Source organism: Anomalospiza imberbis, chromosome 7 (genome assembly GCF_031753505.1).
Source record: "Anomalospiza imberbis isolate Cuckoo-Finch-1a 21T00152 chromosome 7, ASM3175350v1, whole genome shotgun sequence".
In the NCBI taxonomy this organism is placed as follows: domain Eukaryota; kingdom Metazoa; phylum Chordata; class Aves; order Passeriformes; family Viduidae; genus Anomalospiza; species Anomalospiza imberbis.
The window spans coordinates 33822372-33839145 of NC_089687.1; the positions used below are offsets into that span (position 1 = coordinate 33822372).

Genomic DNA, 16774 nt, shown 5'->3' on the forward strand with positions numbered 1-16774 from the left:
TTTGAATAGGGAAATGGTCAGTCTTGATGATCTGAGAGGTCTTTTCCAAGCTATGTTTCTGTGTAGGATTTGAATATGGATTTTTGTTACCCATTTCAAAACAAACTAAGCAAAAAATCAGTGAAACAAAAAAAAATTTGCTGTTGGATACTCATCAAACTTGGAGGCTCAGGAACAAAACAACCTAATGCAATCTTTATTGTTATCTTCACAATACAAATTTCAGTGAATGCCATTAAAAAGTCATACTTGCAGAAAGAAATTCTCTGATAGAAGCAGCTGATTCCTGCCCTGATCCTTGACCAAATTGTGGCCTAGTTCTGCTGTTGGCCTTAGAACATTCTCCTAATTCATAATGCCAGCTCAGGGCTAGCACAACTGCACAAGCTGTCAGGAAATGTGATTGCCACTCTGGTGAGTTGCTGTGTGCATAATATAACCAGTCCATCACTGAGTCATTGCTTATTAAATGTATTAGATGTCATTAGTTCATTAATTAGAATATATTCAATAGCCATAGGAAGAGGTTCTTGCTTTTCTCTAGCCCTGTTACTATACTGTCTGGCAGTCTAAACAACCCTATGCATGTCTTTTTACACTAGAGAGTATATAACCTTACTTACAAAGCAGGTGGGGAAATTATGAGCACTGTTGCCTGGAAATGAGCATGAGTTTTAAAAACATGAGGCATCCTTGATAAAAATTTGCACTTAAAGCCAGCTTGCAATTCAAAGTTCCTGTCTCTGAACACTGTGAGCTTAAGGCTGCAGTGCCTTTCTCAGCAGACAGCTGTGCATTTTGGAGATGGTTTAGACTGTCACAGGTACTGGTTTTTTCAGCTGGTGTGATGAAATTTTCCAGTTTGATGCAACCTGGAAAGCTGTTTCAAATTTGTGCTGTAGTTCTGCTACCTTTACCCCTGCCTTTCAGCTGCAGAGTTCTTTTTCTTTGCCTTGCAGGGGCACTGCTGCTTTTAAGATGAAGCACTGAATTAATGCAGGGAGAAAAATCCTTTTAGATTAGATTAAGAATGTCTGAGTTGCCTGATCTACTTGACTGCCCATTTAACATCAGCTTGAGCTGCCAGAGAACTGAATTGCTAGAATGAGCTTGGGGTTGTTCTAATTTACACTGTCTTAAAAGAAGAAATGAGTTTACCTTTGATCCCTGTACACATGATAGGAACTTGTGATTTCTTTTGGCATTGCAAACCACTTTAAGAGCTGCACCTTTTAGACAAGCTCAGCCTCAATCTTCCATTCTGTGGCTATAGAGATAGAAATTTATTTACAGGTAGCTGTTTTCCTCCCTACAGTGCGGTCCCAGATCTCCACCATCACTGTGGCCACCTTCAACACCACGTTGGCCTCGTTCAACGTGGGATACGCCGATTTCTTCAGTGAGCACATGAGGAAGCTTTGCAACCAGGTGCCCATCCCTGAGATGCCCCATGAGCCGCTGGCATGTGCCAACCTCCCACGGAGCCTGACAGACTCCTGCATCAATTACAGTTGCCTGGAGGACACGGATCACATTGATGGAACCAACAGCTTTGTCCACAAGAATGGCATGCTGGATCTCTCGGTAATTGGCAAGGAACGAGGAAAACCAGGTCCCTCTTCTGTCAATATAGCTGTACCATTGAGATCAGGGGTTTGATGGGCTTTTCCTCCACCTCTTTAAATGGCTTCTCTCAGCAGTATATAAAGGTCAGTCAGATACATTTGTGCATAACGTAAAAGTCTCCTCTGAGAAACTGCAACTCCTGTTACTCCTTGCAAGGAGCGCATGTGCATGTGGAATGCACACATTGGATCTTAACTGGTATTATGTAATGGCTGTGTTCCTGGGGCATGCACCAAATTCCCTGTAAAATAGTGTAAGACTGAGTAGCACCTTTCTTCTAGCACCTTAAACCTCACTTTTCCTGCTTTCCCCTCAATGAGTTGCCAGCTCTTAGTGCACTGAAGCAGTGTTCTCAGGCTCACAGATGTCATCTCATGGTTTCCTTTTCAGCCTGTGCCCAGCCTGTGGTTTCTTGTCCGACATCTGGATTGTAGGCTTTTGGTATTTAGGGTTGTATATTATTTGTTCAGAATTTGTACTGTGCCCGCTGTATTGAGTCTCTGGAGTCTAGAATTTCCAGGCACTAAATATTAATAGGAGATAAAGTAATTCTGGCTTTAAATATTATGTTTGAATCTCTCAGGTGGTCCTGAAGGCTGTTTACTTGGTTCTGAACCACGACATCAGTTCCCGGATTTGTGACGTGGCACTGAACATTGTGGAATGCTTACTGCAGCTTGGTGTGGTGCCCTGTGTGGAGAAAGTTCGGAGGAAGAGTGAGAACAAAGAAAATGAGGCCCCTGAAAAGAGACCTAGTGAAGGATCCTTCCAGCTTAAAGGGGCTGCCTGTGGCTCAGCTTGTGGGTTTGGGCCACCTCCAATTAGTGGAGCTGGAGATGGAGAAGAAGAAGGAGGTGGTGGAGGAGGTGGTGGAGGTGATGGAGGTGGTGGAGGAGGAGGAGGGCCATATGAGAAGAATGACAAAAAACAAGAAAAGGTTTGTCTTGCTTCTCTCTTTATACCATTCCAAATGTACTTTAATGTCTGCTAAGATTGTGTATGCAGCTGCCCTTCTGTTTTGCTCACTCGGGGTTCTGCTGAGGAAATATGATTAGCAATTCAAGCACTGTAACTACTGCAGAGAAGCAGCTGCCAAAAATGGAGTTTGTGAGCCTGGCATGGACATTTTAAATGTCTTGACAGAGTGTTTGAAACCCTCAATCACAATGATTTTTTTCAGGTTTATTATTCATAGCTTGTAAAGGAAAAACAGAACCCAGTGTGTGAGCAATTTCTTTTATTTGATTACTAGAAGTCTTAAATTTTTCAGTATTGCTGTGAGACTTGGACAACAGATGCTATATTGCTGATCTCTGAAGGTGCAACTTATAGTAGCGTAATATCTAAGACATTTTAAAAAGATGCTTGGTTTTCTACTCAGCCAAGCCAGCTCTGTTCTTCAGGGTTAATTTTTTGAAGTAAGTTCTGAACGGTATGCATAGGAGCATGTAGGATCTTCACATTTATAGCATAACTTTTTGATGGGAGCTGAAAAGGAAGGGGCTAGTCCCTGAACCTGAAAAATAATTGGAGTAAACACTTCAAGAGTAACAACTCAGTAGTGGAGAGTCTGAGATGAGAAAGGGAAGGCAGTTTGTCAAAAATAAAATGCTAACAAAATGCCAGTGGTTATGCCAGGGTTGCACACACCGTCTTTCCCTCTGTGACCCTCAGGATGAAGGCCCATCTGTCAGCACCCATAGGCTGGCACTCACAATGCTGATCAAAATTGTGAAGTCCTTGGGCTGTGCCTATGGCTGTGGAGAAGGACACCGAGGGCTCTCTGGAGACCGCCTGAGACTCCAGGTATTTCGGGAGAATGTAAGAGAATTAAAGCTCATTAAAGTGTCCCCCCTTGTACTGCTGAGATCGCTGCCTGCCCCCTCTGTAGCTTTCCCTGTACTGACAGTAAATGTGTTGCTTTTTGCCCCAGCTCGCAGACTGTGTTGCAGCCCAGCCATAGCAGATTTTCAGCTGTAGTGTTGCCTTCCAGTCCCTGGAGCTTTCTAAGGCTACACTGGGGCCCAGGGTGCTTCTGGCCACCCCAGCAGATGGGATGGGACAATACATGGGAGCAAATTCCATGTGTGAGCTGGTGTTAGTAATTTTTCACAGGATAGTACCCCAAAAGAGTATGCTACTTACAAGAGCTGCAGCTATCTTGGGTTGCTTATGTAAATCCGAAAGTCTGAGGTGTAGGTATGTTCACCTTTGCTACTGGTGATTATGACTGATTGCTGCTGGGCTGCTCCATCAGCTCCTGATGGTTGGAGTGCACGGTATTTGCACTGTACTTGTTCTGTTGTTCTGCAAGGAAGTGAAAGAGTCACTCGTGCCCTTCTGAAGGATATGGTGGGTCACCACTATTGATTCCTAATGTTTTTGGTTCTGCCCCAGTTAAGACATTGGAAAGTGCCCAGAATGTAGCCCAGGCATCAGATTTAATCCAGAAGAGTTTGTCTCCTTGAGCTCAGTCCAACTCCCTGTTAAATGGGAGCCCTGTTAAAAGGCTCCCTGTTAAATGGGAGCCTTTCAAAGGCTTTCCCAGTGCATGCCTCCCTCCTCACCTTGTGTGCTTGCAGAAGGGAGCATTTTTCATTGCTATAATGAAAGTTTACTAATCCCATGGGATATGTGTGAACCACATTCTTCTCCATGGCTTTGGTTAGCTTGAGCCATGCCAGAGCTATAATTAGGTTCTAGGCTCTCAGGTTGATTTCTCAGAGATAGATTGGATGCTCTGTATCCTTGCAGTGTTCTTGTGTTAGCTAGATTTCCAGGTACTGCAGGAATGGACATAACTGGACAAGATGGGGTGAGAGAGTCCCAGTGGTAGCAGTAGAAAGGTTCTGCACAGAGCACTGGTTGAACAGGTACCATATTCATCACCATGTCAGTTAGATTTTTCTGTTGGAGCTGAGCCAGCAAAGCATTTAGATCTATGCATAAGTATAAATGAATGTCTCTTGGAACCTAGGTTCTTATCAGGCCAATTGAATTGAGGAAAATATTTTCCTATATGTGTAAGTCTGCTGCATTTTCTGTGTGTCTGGCCAAACTGCTTTGCATGCACCGTTTGTGTTGACTGTGTGGATGATCATGTCTGAGTTTACTGGAAAGTTAAGCACCCATTTGTAGATAACAGGAGAGTTCATGTTTCCTATAGAGATGATATTTTAGATTCTTTTAACTCCAGGCTTCATGGGGTTCCAGTGGGATAGATAGTTTTGTGATAAGACGTTGACAGTGAATAGCTTTTAAGCAAAAAGTTAGTGTTTTGTATGATGTAAATTGGTCGTTGGGTATAGGGGCATTCAAAAGGTTGGATCTGAACTGGAGAGTGAAAATCAGCTGCCTGAGGCTAAGAACCTGTTCCACCAAGGCACTGAGCATTGACAGAGGTGGTGCGTTCCCAGTTCACTTACATCCAGTGAGATTTTGCTTTGGGGGTGGACACAGGAAGAGAGGACATGACAAGCTGGTAGTGGCTTTATCTCCACCTCAAACAGTGGCACCCATACTGGTGCACTCTCTTTTGTGCTAAATTTCTTGTTGGCTCCAGAGGTGAACCTGGTCCTGTTATGGGACCATTCAGAGACAGCAGAACACTGGCTAAGTGCTAAATTACCTTGCTCTTGCTAGCAAAACTTGTGAACACGTACTTTGATGTGATATGATTTGATGGACACTGTTGTAGGCCCAGAACTGCCTCACGAAACTGTACAAACTGGATAAGATGCAATTCCGGCAGACCGTGAGAGATTACGTGAACAAGGATTCTCTCAATAACGTGGTGGATTTCCTGCATGCCTTACTGGGGTTCTGCATGGAGCCAGTCACTGATAGTAAGTATACCTGGCACCAGTCACTTGTGTATCTTAAACTGTGCCATCAGAAAGAAGCCACATTCTTGTTCTTCACAAACTACAAAATGTGATTTGCTATTCTCAGAACATATAAACTGTATCCTTAGGCAGTGGGGTGTGGCAAGCACATTACATCTACAACAGTGTAGATGTAATGTAGATGTAGATCTACAACAGTGTAGATGTAGGGGGGTCAAGGGAGTTGGACCTCTTTGGGTCTGACTACCCAGTGACCTTGGCTCAACATCTTGTAGCACACAGTACACCTGAAATTGAAGGGCTCCCTTTGATTCATCCTCCCTCTTGTTCATGGCTCTTCACAGGAGAGATTTTTATTAAATCATGCCTCAGGCAGGAAGATTTCTGCTTCATGACATGACAAGGCACCCGGTAGAATAGCCTGTTTAATACTCAGTTTATTCTGAGTGAAGGTATAATTGAGCTTTAAAACCCTCTGTGGTGCCTCAGAGTTCAGAAGGCACCACAGTAAGCAGCAAGAACTGCTTGAATGAATGAGAATATTGATGCACAGATGGATATGCCTGCAGTTACAAATGCATGTGCATGTGTGTACATAGAGGGGTTTGAGGATTTTTTTTTAAGTTAGGAAAATTATGTTCTTTATTGGAACAATCAAACATTTAAGCTTGGTCACTGCATGAAGCAACATTTAAGAGTGACTGTTTACAGAGTAGGAATAGCTGCTCTGAAATACTCAGGGAGTCTGACTAATTTATTAGCCTGTCTTTGATGCCAGGAATTTCAGAGAAAGCATCAAAGAACATTATATAGTCAGCTTTTGTGAGGAAGATTCCCATATGACATTTCCCTAAGTATTCATCAATTATTGACTGGCTTATTCTTTGAAACATGACAGCTTATGCAGCTCTTGAAAGTCTTCTTCTCTCATCTCAGGAAACTGGGAATTTTTTTGTAATTCATGTAAATGTGTAATTCTTTTTTGAGTCTTTCTGAAAGCTTGGTGTCCTTGTGCACGTTCCAAGAAAAGCATTCCTATAGTTCAGAAGATTTTCATTTCATGGGTGTTGTCACTTTGCTGCTTAATCAAATATCTCTTATCCCTTAGAATGGTAATTAGAAAATCTGGAGTTATTGTTCAAACTTGAAGCCTTATTCTGTACTTCTCTAAATGAGAGGTGTGATGGAACAAAGCTAGAATTGTCCTGATACCCTTTTTCATAATAGAGGTATTTTTGGGAAACTTTCATACTTATAATTTTGCTTCTACTATATTTTTGTGGGGTAGAATTTTGAGAACTTAAGCATAGGGTACTAGGTGGGGAAGTGTCCTTGTCTCATGTATCATAATCCCTTTACATGTGTCTTTAAGCCCTCTCTTTTAAACTATTCCCAACAAGATGGCTTGCTTACACTTGAATTTTACAGATAAAGCTGGATTTGGGAATAACTTCACCACAGTGGACAACAAGTCTACAGCCCAGAGCGTGGAAGGTATTATTGTGAGTGCCATGTTCAAATCATTGATCACTCGCTGTGCCTCCACTACACATGAGCTCCACAGCCCAGAAAACCTGGTAAGCCCTTGATACCAAGTTAACAAAGTGATTGTCTCTCTGTGCTGGGCACTAGTGAAGCTGCATCTCAGAATCTGGGGTCTGTTCTGGGCCACTCAGAAGGTTTTTTTTTCCCCCTAAAGCAGGGAAATGGGGCTGGGAAAAAGTCTGGAGCACATGTCTTATGAGGAACAGCTGAGGGAAACAGTTGTTTAACCTGGAGAGAAGGAGCCTCAGGGGAGACCTCCTTGCTCTCTACAACTTCCTGACAGGGGTTGTATCAAGGTGTGGGTCAGTCTCTTATCCCAGGTAAAAGTGACAGGACAAAAGGAAATGGTCTCAAGATGCTTCAGAGGAGGTTTACATTAGGTATTAGGAAAAATTTCCTCACTGAAAGGGGAGGTCAGGTATTGGAACAGGCTGCTCAGGGAAGTGGTGAGATCACTATCCCTGTAGGGATTCACAAGATATCTGAATGTGGAAGCAGGGACATGTTTTTTTTTGGTGGTCTTGACAGTACTGTGTTAATGGTTGGATTCAAGGATCTCAGCGGTCGTTTCCAACCTCAGTTACTCTGATTCTAAGACCATAGCTGCAATGAATCACCTTTCAGCAAAGTCAAAGGCAGTTCACTTGGTTAACCACATGGCCTGCCAGTGCCAGACTATGTGAGATACTGAACAGCAGCTGGGTAGATCTTCCCAAGGTTTAGACAAACAGGCAATTTACTGAACACATGGAGGAAAGGAACGTGTTGGCTTTTTGCTTTATATATGCTTGATATATAATCTCTTCGAGCCAGGTCTCATAAACTTTCAGAGGAGCATATCACACCTGAGATAGCTCAGCTACCTCAAATGGCATAAAATTGGCAGGATGGCTTCTGAGGTAGTGTGGGAAACAGACAAGTTTTAATAAAAGGCAAAATAACACAGCTCTTCACAGAGAAAACCCAAGCCAGGGGCAAGAGGCTCTTGCCCTTGGTAAAAACACCCCACAAAAGCGATTACTTCCTTGCTTCTCTTCTTTTTCTGGTGAATTGCTTAGGCAGGACCTTTTGGCTTCTGTCCAATTGGCTATCCTTAGGTTTGAGGTGAAGTTCCCAAGGTCGTATGAGGTGTCTTTTTACCAAACTGAGGAGAGAAATTTCTAGGCTTTTTCCTTTTTGAGGAGACAAAGGATAATTTGTTCACTCTGTCAAGAGGTGGCACATTCCTACATATGCTGTCTTCCCAGAGCAGTCAGTAGACTGGATGACATGAGTGCTCTTCTTCCAAATTGGTGTACTCTAGGAGCTAGTCTCAGGCCTGCTTTATTATCAAAAATTAGGATTTTTCATGGAAGCAAACGAGAAACATTCTTGTATTCCATCATTACAGCAGAGCTGTAGAGACACTGAAGTCCAGCTAAAGGGGCAGTAGTGCTCTGTGAGGTGAAAGGAGTAGGAGAAGGAAAACCATGTTAATGCCTTAAACCAGCAGTGTAGTCTACCTATGTCCAAATCCTCTAGTTCTCATGGATATTCCTCCTTTGGAATGTTTGTCATAAGAGGTTATTTGGTGGCATACAGAAAAACATGCCCCGTTACTTGACCTAGATTAGAAGCACCAAGTGCGAATTTGTCTTACAAATTGTGTATCTTTCTAGACCCTATTTTAGTATGAAAGGTGAAACTTACCTCTAAGGGTAACACTGTTAATTGTATGGAGAATATAGCATGTAGAGCATGTGTGCAGATACGTTGTTTTTTGGTCATTGGTTAAAGTCAATCTTGTGGTCAATATCTTACTTTAAAAAAAAAAAAAAAACCTTAATCAGGATAACCTTGTTGGGTTTTTTTTTGTTTTGTGGGTTTTTTTGTTTTTTGGAATTTTTTTGTTTTCCTTTGTTCCTTGCAGGGAATTTTCAGAATAATCCAAGGTCTTTGAGGAAAGCTCACAGATCAAAAATCAAGCCCTGTAAAATTGATCTCTCCATCCCCTTGCTCTCAGATATAGAGGTGATTTGCACATCACAGATGTGTATGAATGTTCAGAACTAAAAAGGGCCTTGAGTGTGGGAGGGAGGTTGGGGAATGAGTGAGTCATTCCTCTCTCTTGATATGATGTGAAGCTCTAAAATAATGAAAAAAAAAATAAAATCCCAAGATACCCACTGGCTCTGAAAAAAGCCTGCAGTTGTTTGCATTCTGCATCCTCTCACATACACCTGAGGTTTTTGTGCCTTTTAAGTTTGTGGTCTAGATGAATGGTATAAAACAAACTTTGAGTCATCTTTGTAGCTCCCTCATTTCACAGGTCCTTTAGCCTCTGATACCTCTCCATCTGCTGTATCCCATTGCAGATCATGTTCCATAATAATGCTCCTCCTTGTCTGCTTCTTCTGAGTGTGCTATGAGCTTCCAGCCAAAAACCACAAAACATACTCCTGAAGAGTAGATCACACAATAGCCAGAGGAGAAGTAATGGCCTGGTGAAGTACCTCAGAAAGTACTGCCTCTCACTGCTTCTTTAGAAACTGCAGTCTGAATTTGTTTTTTTTTTTTTTTTATGGTGTCTTGCTACTCAGGGCTTGTACTGTGATATCCGACAGCTGGTCCAGTTTATCAAGGAGGCTCATGGGAATGTATTTCGTAGAGTGGCACTCAGTGCCCTCTTGGACAGTGCTGAAAAGTTAATACCAGGAAAAAAGACAGAGGAAACAGAGCAAGAGCCAAAACCTTCTGGGAGCAAAAGGTGGGTGTCAGGAGGGAGGAGGTAAATGACTGACTTGCATATGACTCTATGACTATCTGTGCTGAACACAAATACAGAAACTCCAAGGGATTGTTTTATCTTCATAGCATGTCAGTTCTTGATGTACAGACTTGTGCTGTGGCAGCAGTCTCCTTTAAAATTTAATGATCTGAGACTGCAACGAATTTGCAGAGAAAATCATTGGCAGTCTCATGTTAAGAGGCATAAGAGAACAGTACCATGGAAATATTGGGATGAGGAAAGGTTAAGAGAACTAAGAAGCATAGTGTCACTCCCAGAACACTCTGTGCATGTACTTTTTAATATGTATCACATCCTTTGGGATATGTACCTGTTTTTCTGACAGACAAACCCTGGTATGCAAAACAAATCCCAGAAGAAATCTAATAAGGACATGCTTCTTTATCAAAAAGAAATATCCTCTGGTGCTTTGAGGAATTTGTCCTACTAAAATGTTGGGGAGAAGGATTAAGAATGTTGAAAAAGTCCTGAAAACCTTGGCTTTGCTGCTAAGAGCTAATGCCTTTTTTTGAGAATAATATGTATATAGAGACAGTGAGTTGCTAAGGAGAGGGTATGTCTCTAAAGCTACTTTGCAAGTTTCCATATCCAGTTCTGTGTGATGGCCCTGAGATGGGCCATCCATTTCCTTTGGCTGATGGTTTATCTTGTCTGTGTAGATCTGAGGCAGGAAGTGTGATCATTGACAAGGGCCAGGCCTCCGCTGCCCCTGATGAATGCCGGAGTTACGTCTCGAGCCGCCCAATGCAAACTCCAGAGCAGTAAGTAAATATTGAGTTGTTCAATGTGTTCGTGCCAGCAGCTTCCTTCTGGGGTTGGTACAAATGGGCAGGATAGCAGATTTACCTGTTTGGATGGTACAACAAACTGTTGAGTGTCTACACAGGAGCTACTGCAAACAACTGGGTAATGCCTGTTTTCAGTGCTGCCAGCTGGACCCATACTGGCTTTGGTAGGGAAACAGCAGAGGTTTGCAAATGGCAGTGCAGTAGATATGTCAATATTGTGTACCACGCTACCACAGCAGTGAATAGCATGGTAATTCCTCAGAGATTTAACCACAACTGTTCTCCAAGCTTTGTTTCTACTCCTGGTGATGATTTTATTATTTTCAGCTTCAAAGTTGTTGCTAAGAGTCATTAATGCTTCAGTGAGAGCCAGCCCATTTCTGATCTGCCTTGGGCTCTGAAGATTGCTGTAGTTTCCTTTTCAGCACAGGGAATCAACCTGCTGTTGGCATTGTACATCTGAAATCTATGTCCAAAGAATTCTGCCATTTACTATTGAATTAAACTTGGACAATACGCCTAAGAATTTTAGAAAATTCTACAAATGGCTACTGGTCCCTAAGTAGTTTTGGGCAAGTCATTTAACTACTCTAAATACACGTCTGTCTTGTTAAAGAGCTTTGAGATGCACTACATGAAGACATTGCTTGCACAAGGGCCCAGAGGTCTACATCACAAATTCTCCTGCCTTAACTGATCCTACAGAGTCTCACTGTTGCTGAAACAGCAAGGCTAACACAAAGCCTTCTACTGATCTGCAGGATTGTACAAGTTGTTCCTCTCTGAGGCCTGCCATAGCTGTGGGACATCTCAAGAATGTAGTAAAAAATGTTGTCCCAATTCCAGTTCTTAATGAGCAGGTTCACAAATGGCTGTCAAGATGTCCTAAAGCTTTCTGGTACAAATGCTTGTAGAAATTACTAATGTGGTCTTATAAACATTGTTCATTTTGACATAAAGAAGGTGGGTTATTTTCATGTGTAGAAACTAAAAATTGGTATGACCTGTTCAGTGGATGTTATGAATGGAGAGGAGAGCTTAAACAAGACCTGCCTTTGACTCAGATTTCTGGCAGTAACTTTTTAGGGGCAGCCTACACCCCAGATTGCTCTCACTCCTCAGGTTCTTAATAAGAACCAATTAGATCTATTACAAAATTAATTGTTTATATAATAGACATAAATTTAACTGTCATAAGACTTTAACAGATTACTTACTACACAGGATAAACAAAAGAAACAGCTAGTAGATGAACAGTTTGGTGCACTATAATAATAAGGTACCTATATTGCAGCTAGAGAAAAAATAGTTTAGATTAGGATTCAATGTATCTTACCATCCAATTTCTGGTGGGGCATACATAAAAAAATATTTTGCTCTCAATTTCTGGAGAAGTAACCACCAAGATGCATCCAGGCTTGGGAAAGGAGCCCTACAGGTTTCCAGGGAGTGTGTATGAGACTTCTGCCTCCATGAAAACTTGTGTAGCTTTTATAGTTGTCAAGTGTGTCTCAGTTAAAGATTGCTCACATATCTCTTTACATCTTGCTCTCAAGGTGAGGGATGGTCATTATCAGCTGGGGGTCTGATAGTAACCAGAGATCACTCCCTTTCAGGCATCTGTCTGGTCTGGGTTATCTCACCCGTGTGCACCAGCTGATGGACAGAGCAGATAAGCTTTCTGTGGTAGAGGGGGGATGGTGTTCTGCCTCAGTGGACAAGCACCTAAGGGCAGAAGAGATGATTATTTTATGTCTTGAACAACACTGAGTGTGTTGTCAAGCTTATGTCCCTCTAGGAACGGTATATTTGGAATTCAAAGTGAAACAACCTCAAGCAATAGAGAGGTTAGGAGGGGGCTGCAGAAAGGAGGTCTCATTTCCCCGAGCATTCAAACTTCACTGAAATGCAGTTCATGCTTTGCATACCTTCTATTCTAGTGATGAGCAAATCCAAGGGGCCAATCTGGGACGCAAGGACTTCTGGAGGAAGATGTTTAAGTCACAAAGTGCAGCGAGTGATACCAGTAGTCAATCTGAGCAGGACACATCCGAGTGCACCACTGCTCACTCTGGAACCACCACAGACAGGCGCTCCCGCTCTCGCTCCCGACGGATCTCCCTTCGGAAGAAACTCAAACTTCCCATAGGTAAATGTATGTCTCTTTCTATTCTATATACATATTGCATGTGCAGAGAAATGCAGCTAGATATAGCTGTCTTGAGAAATACTGCAGCACAGTTCCTTATTGTCTGTATATTCTCTCAAAAGAAGCTCTGATTTGCTGCTTGCTCCATTTTGCAGATGTGGAACTGAGGCAAAGGGAAATGTAAGCAATTTTCCAAAGATATCAGGGGATATTTTTGTCAAAATAGATTACTGACATTTTTTCCCCAAAGTAGCAGGCTAGTACTGTAATCTCACAGGCATCGCTCCTGTCTGTAGAAAATAAATATTCCAAATTAACATTTGTTTGACAGAGAATATATCAGTTACAATTTTCAAGACCTGGCCTTGCATGGTAGTTAATACATGTTAAATGAAAATGTTGCCTTATGCTTTTCTCTTATTTTCCCATGCCTTAGTGTGGAGAAATATATTGCAGTTGCCAATAAATAGATTCTTTTAGAAAGAATGTTGAGATTTATACTGAGTGGCTCATTCTCTAACAGGGAATTGGCTGAAGCGCTCCTCCCTCTCTGGCCTGGCTGATGGAGTGGAAGATCTCCTGGATATCAGCTCTGTCGACCGTCTCTCCTTCATCAGGCAGAGCTCCAAGGTAAATGTGTCAGGCTGGATTACAAAGAGCTTAAAAAGGCAGGATCTGGCTGGTTTTAGCTGCATGTGGGAAGGTTTTTATTCAATATGGACTTTGCAGCTAACAAGACTGTCACAGAAGTCTCCGGAGTAGAGCCATGGGAGTTTGACACTGGACTTTTGAACCTCATGATGGAGACCAGGTTAAACTTGCGCTGTACTGGTCAGTCTGCTGCACTGAGAGGGAAGTGCAAGCTCTGTCAACACATTTAAGCTTTAATTTTTGGTCACACTTCTCCTTCCTTCTTTGTCCTTCCACAGCCTCTCAAGAAAGACCAATCCTTTAAGCAGAAAGCTTAAAAGATGAAGTGCTTCAGCGTATGTAAATCTGTACCCAGACCCAGCTGTGTTACTCTGGTGACCCTCACAGCCCTTCTGGGGATGTTTGTGTCTAACCAAGATCCCCAGGCTGACCAGCCCCTCTCTCCCTGCACAGGTGAAGTTTACCAGCGCAGTGAAGCTGTCAGAAGGAGGGGGGCCAGGAGCAGGCCTGGACAACGGGCGAGATGAAGAGGAGAATTTCTTCAAGCGTCTTGGTAAATGGCGCACCTGCCGAAGACACCCATCCAAGCTCCATCACACAGAAGAAAAAGATGGTTAGAAATCAGGGTTCTCGTCTCCTTTTTGCTTTCTTTTTATCATTTTTAAAAATATATTTCTTTCTGTATTTTACCCCTTTCCCTTTTTTCCTGCTTTCTCCATGGTTTTTGTCTCCATTGTAGCCTTCTCCAATTTTTTAGTCTTTTTAACTGTTTTCTTTCCCTTCCTTCTTTCTTTTGTTTTGATTTAGAAAAAAGCTCTGGTAAATTTTTTTTCCTGAAAAAATCAGACTATCTATATAAATTATACAATACAACATTTGGGCTTTTAAATCAAATCAAATTTGATCAATACACTTGAAAAATTAATACTTGTTTCAAAGCACTTATTCAGTTCAAAATTAGGTGTCTAAATCTTCTGTTGTCCAATGCAACAATTCCATCAGTTTTTTGTTTAGTTTTGTTTTTTCAATTTGTAACTATTTGACAGTTTTAGCGAATATCAGCACAGAAATGGAAAACTCTACACAAACCTTGTTGTAATTATCTCTTTTCTTCTGTGTTTGCATGTCTAGTCTCTGCATACCATTCGTTAGGGATGCTGTCCCTTTTTCTTAGCACACAACATAATAATAAAAACACTCCTTTTCCTTTCCACAGAAGTGTATTTTCTAAATTGTTACGTATTTTCAAAGTCGGCAATGTCTGAAAAGTGCCTTTATGAGTAATACAAGGTCATGGTATGATCTGTTTTAAAATATCATGCAGTCATTGACATGCTCATGTTGTCAGCTCAAAGCACATCCTTCTTGTCAGGGGGATAGCCTTGTATCTTGAAGTTCTGTTACTTTTTTTAAGGCAACACAACCGGATTCCCAAAAACACACAAAAAAGGAGTCAATTTTATTTTTTAGCATGTTTTCTGGAGTTTTACAATGTGCTACGTTTTCTGGCATTATGTTTGGTTTTCTTCCGACATTATACTTTGACGTTGCATTGTGTGTGTTCTGCCATCACCTGTCCCAGGCCTGCAGTGTAATGAATGTAAGGCATTTTTAAGGCAAGTGATAATTGCAAAATATAAGCATATCTTGTCACTGTAAACTGGTCATTATCTGCCACTGGTGAATAGTGGTGCCTTTCAGTTACCTTCTGGATGAAAAGTATTTGTTTCTTTGTGAGAATGCATCAGTTCAGCACCTCGTAGTCTGGAAGCATTCCCCAGCAATGGAAGAAATTAATTTCTTCATCCACTCATTTGTGCTGAAGTGGGTGTGAAATACTTCCACCTTATTTTAAAAATGGTTAAAAATGGCTGAGGGGCAGTGAGAACTTTACAGACTGCCACAGCTGTTTCTGCAGTGTGCCTGTGAGATGACCTTCATGTTTTGCTGTAGAAAATTATTTTTTTAAAATCTCGCTAATACAGGAATAATAAAAGTTTATGAGGCAAAGTGTTACAGTTAAGGAAGCTGTATCACTGTATCTACAAGGGTCTCTGACACTCAAAGCCACGTAGCTTGAGCAAAAATAGTTGTATCTGCCCTGTGTATGTCTGTGCTTCCATGTGCACAGTGAGATGAGTGTGAGGCCCGTTCACGGTGGGACAGTTTTTAACCCAGTGGAACAGTACACCAAGCCTTCAAATCTCCAGTGCTTCCCTCTCTTCCACACAGATCAATTTTTCTGTGCTTAACGAGAAGAGACTAAAAGTCTTTTAATGGCAGATGGGTGTACTGTTAAATCCCTCAAGATCTGATCCTAAAGCATTATATTGGAACCTCTCTCTGCCTCCTCATTTTTGTCATTCATGGCGTTATGCTATTACTTTGCTCATGTGTTTTCCATGTGGTGTTTCCTCTTGTGTTTTTGGGTATTTTAACAGTAGACCAAATTTAATGGATAAAGGAGAAATGAATTACATGAAAAATTATAAAATGTAGAACAATTTGTGACATCATTTATTAACTGTAATCTTCATTGTGATTTATCATGTAGACCACTGGAAATTGTGTTATAGATGTATGTAAGCATACATATGTGTGTATATCTGTATGTGTGCATATGTATACATATATCTACACATATATATTTACACATTGGTGTGTAAAAATATTTATTTTAAAGTAAATAAATATTTACCTCTACCTCTTTTTACCTATACTAAGAGCACATAGACATGTATACAGTTACAGTGCTTTTATGTGAGACCCATAATGTTCCTTTGGGCACTTAGTGAAGATGCTATGAGTGACCACAGAAGTTGTCAGGGTGTTCAAGGCACAGCAGCTCAAGCTTGCTCTGAAGGATGAGCTCATGGTCACAGAGGGAGCAGCTGTGGAGCAGGAGCTTGTGCTTTCCTGCGTTAGGAAATGGTCTCTTCTCTTCGGGCGAGGTCTTCTGGAGGCCTGAGTCACATGAATTAGGTCAGTGAGGGCTGCTCTGATCACAGCAAGGCTGCTCCAGGATGAGCATACAGGAGACAGTCACCAGCTGCCTCTGAAGAATTGGCTTGTAAAGCTTCAACAAAATGCAGGATATGCCACTGAGCTCAGATGGACAGCAGCTCTGCTAGTTCTTTATAGTGTGGGTTAGGGACGTGCCTTAGGCCAGTTTCTGTTCTGTATCTCATACAGGCACAGACTTGACAGGGCCCTGAATAGGGAACATTTGTTTGTACCTCAAATGAATTAGTGTTATGGCAGTCGTAGCAGGAAGGCTCAGATAAGGTATAAAAGCTGTAAGGAAACAGGAGGACTTGGAAGGATGTTTGTGACTGCTCGCATGTGTAAGTGTTCTGCTTGTTCTTTCTACTTTGTTTGATCC

General features: G+C 41.8%; 1 protein-coding gene across 14 annotated transcripts in view; it reads left to right on the plus strand.

The window, feature by feature from the left end:
• UNC80 (unc-80 homolog, NALCN channel complex subunit) overlaps positions 1–16774 on the plus strand; it is a 124795-nt gene that overhangs the window by 26445 nt on the left and 81576 nt on the right. For 5 of the 14 annotated variants that reach the window (XM_068196445.1, XM_068196450.1, XM_068196446.1 and 2 more), the window contains exons 12-21: positions 1316–1584; positions 2210–2563; positions 3301–3447; positions 5324–5471; positions 6900–7048; positions 9596–9762; positions 10464–10565; positions 12533–12747; positions 13265–13371; positions 13846–14005. In XM_068196445.1, the coding sequence (XP_068052546.1) occupies positions 1316–1584; positions 2210–2563; positions 3301–3447; positions 5324–5471; positions 6900–7048; positions 9596–9762; positions 10464–10565; positions 12533–12747; positions 13265–13371; positions 13846–14005 (1818 nt within the window). Of the gene's footprint in view, positions 1–1315; positions 1710–2209; positions 2564–3300; positions 3448–5323; positions 5472–6899; positions 7049–9595; positions 9763–10463; positions 10566–12532; positions 12748–13264; positions 13372–13845; positions 14006–16774 lie in introns of those variants that run through there. The other 9 variants (XM_068196452.1, XM_068196456.1, XM_068196453.1 and 6 more) reach the window with 7 other exon arrangements.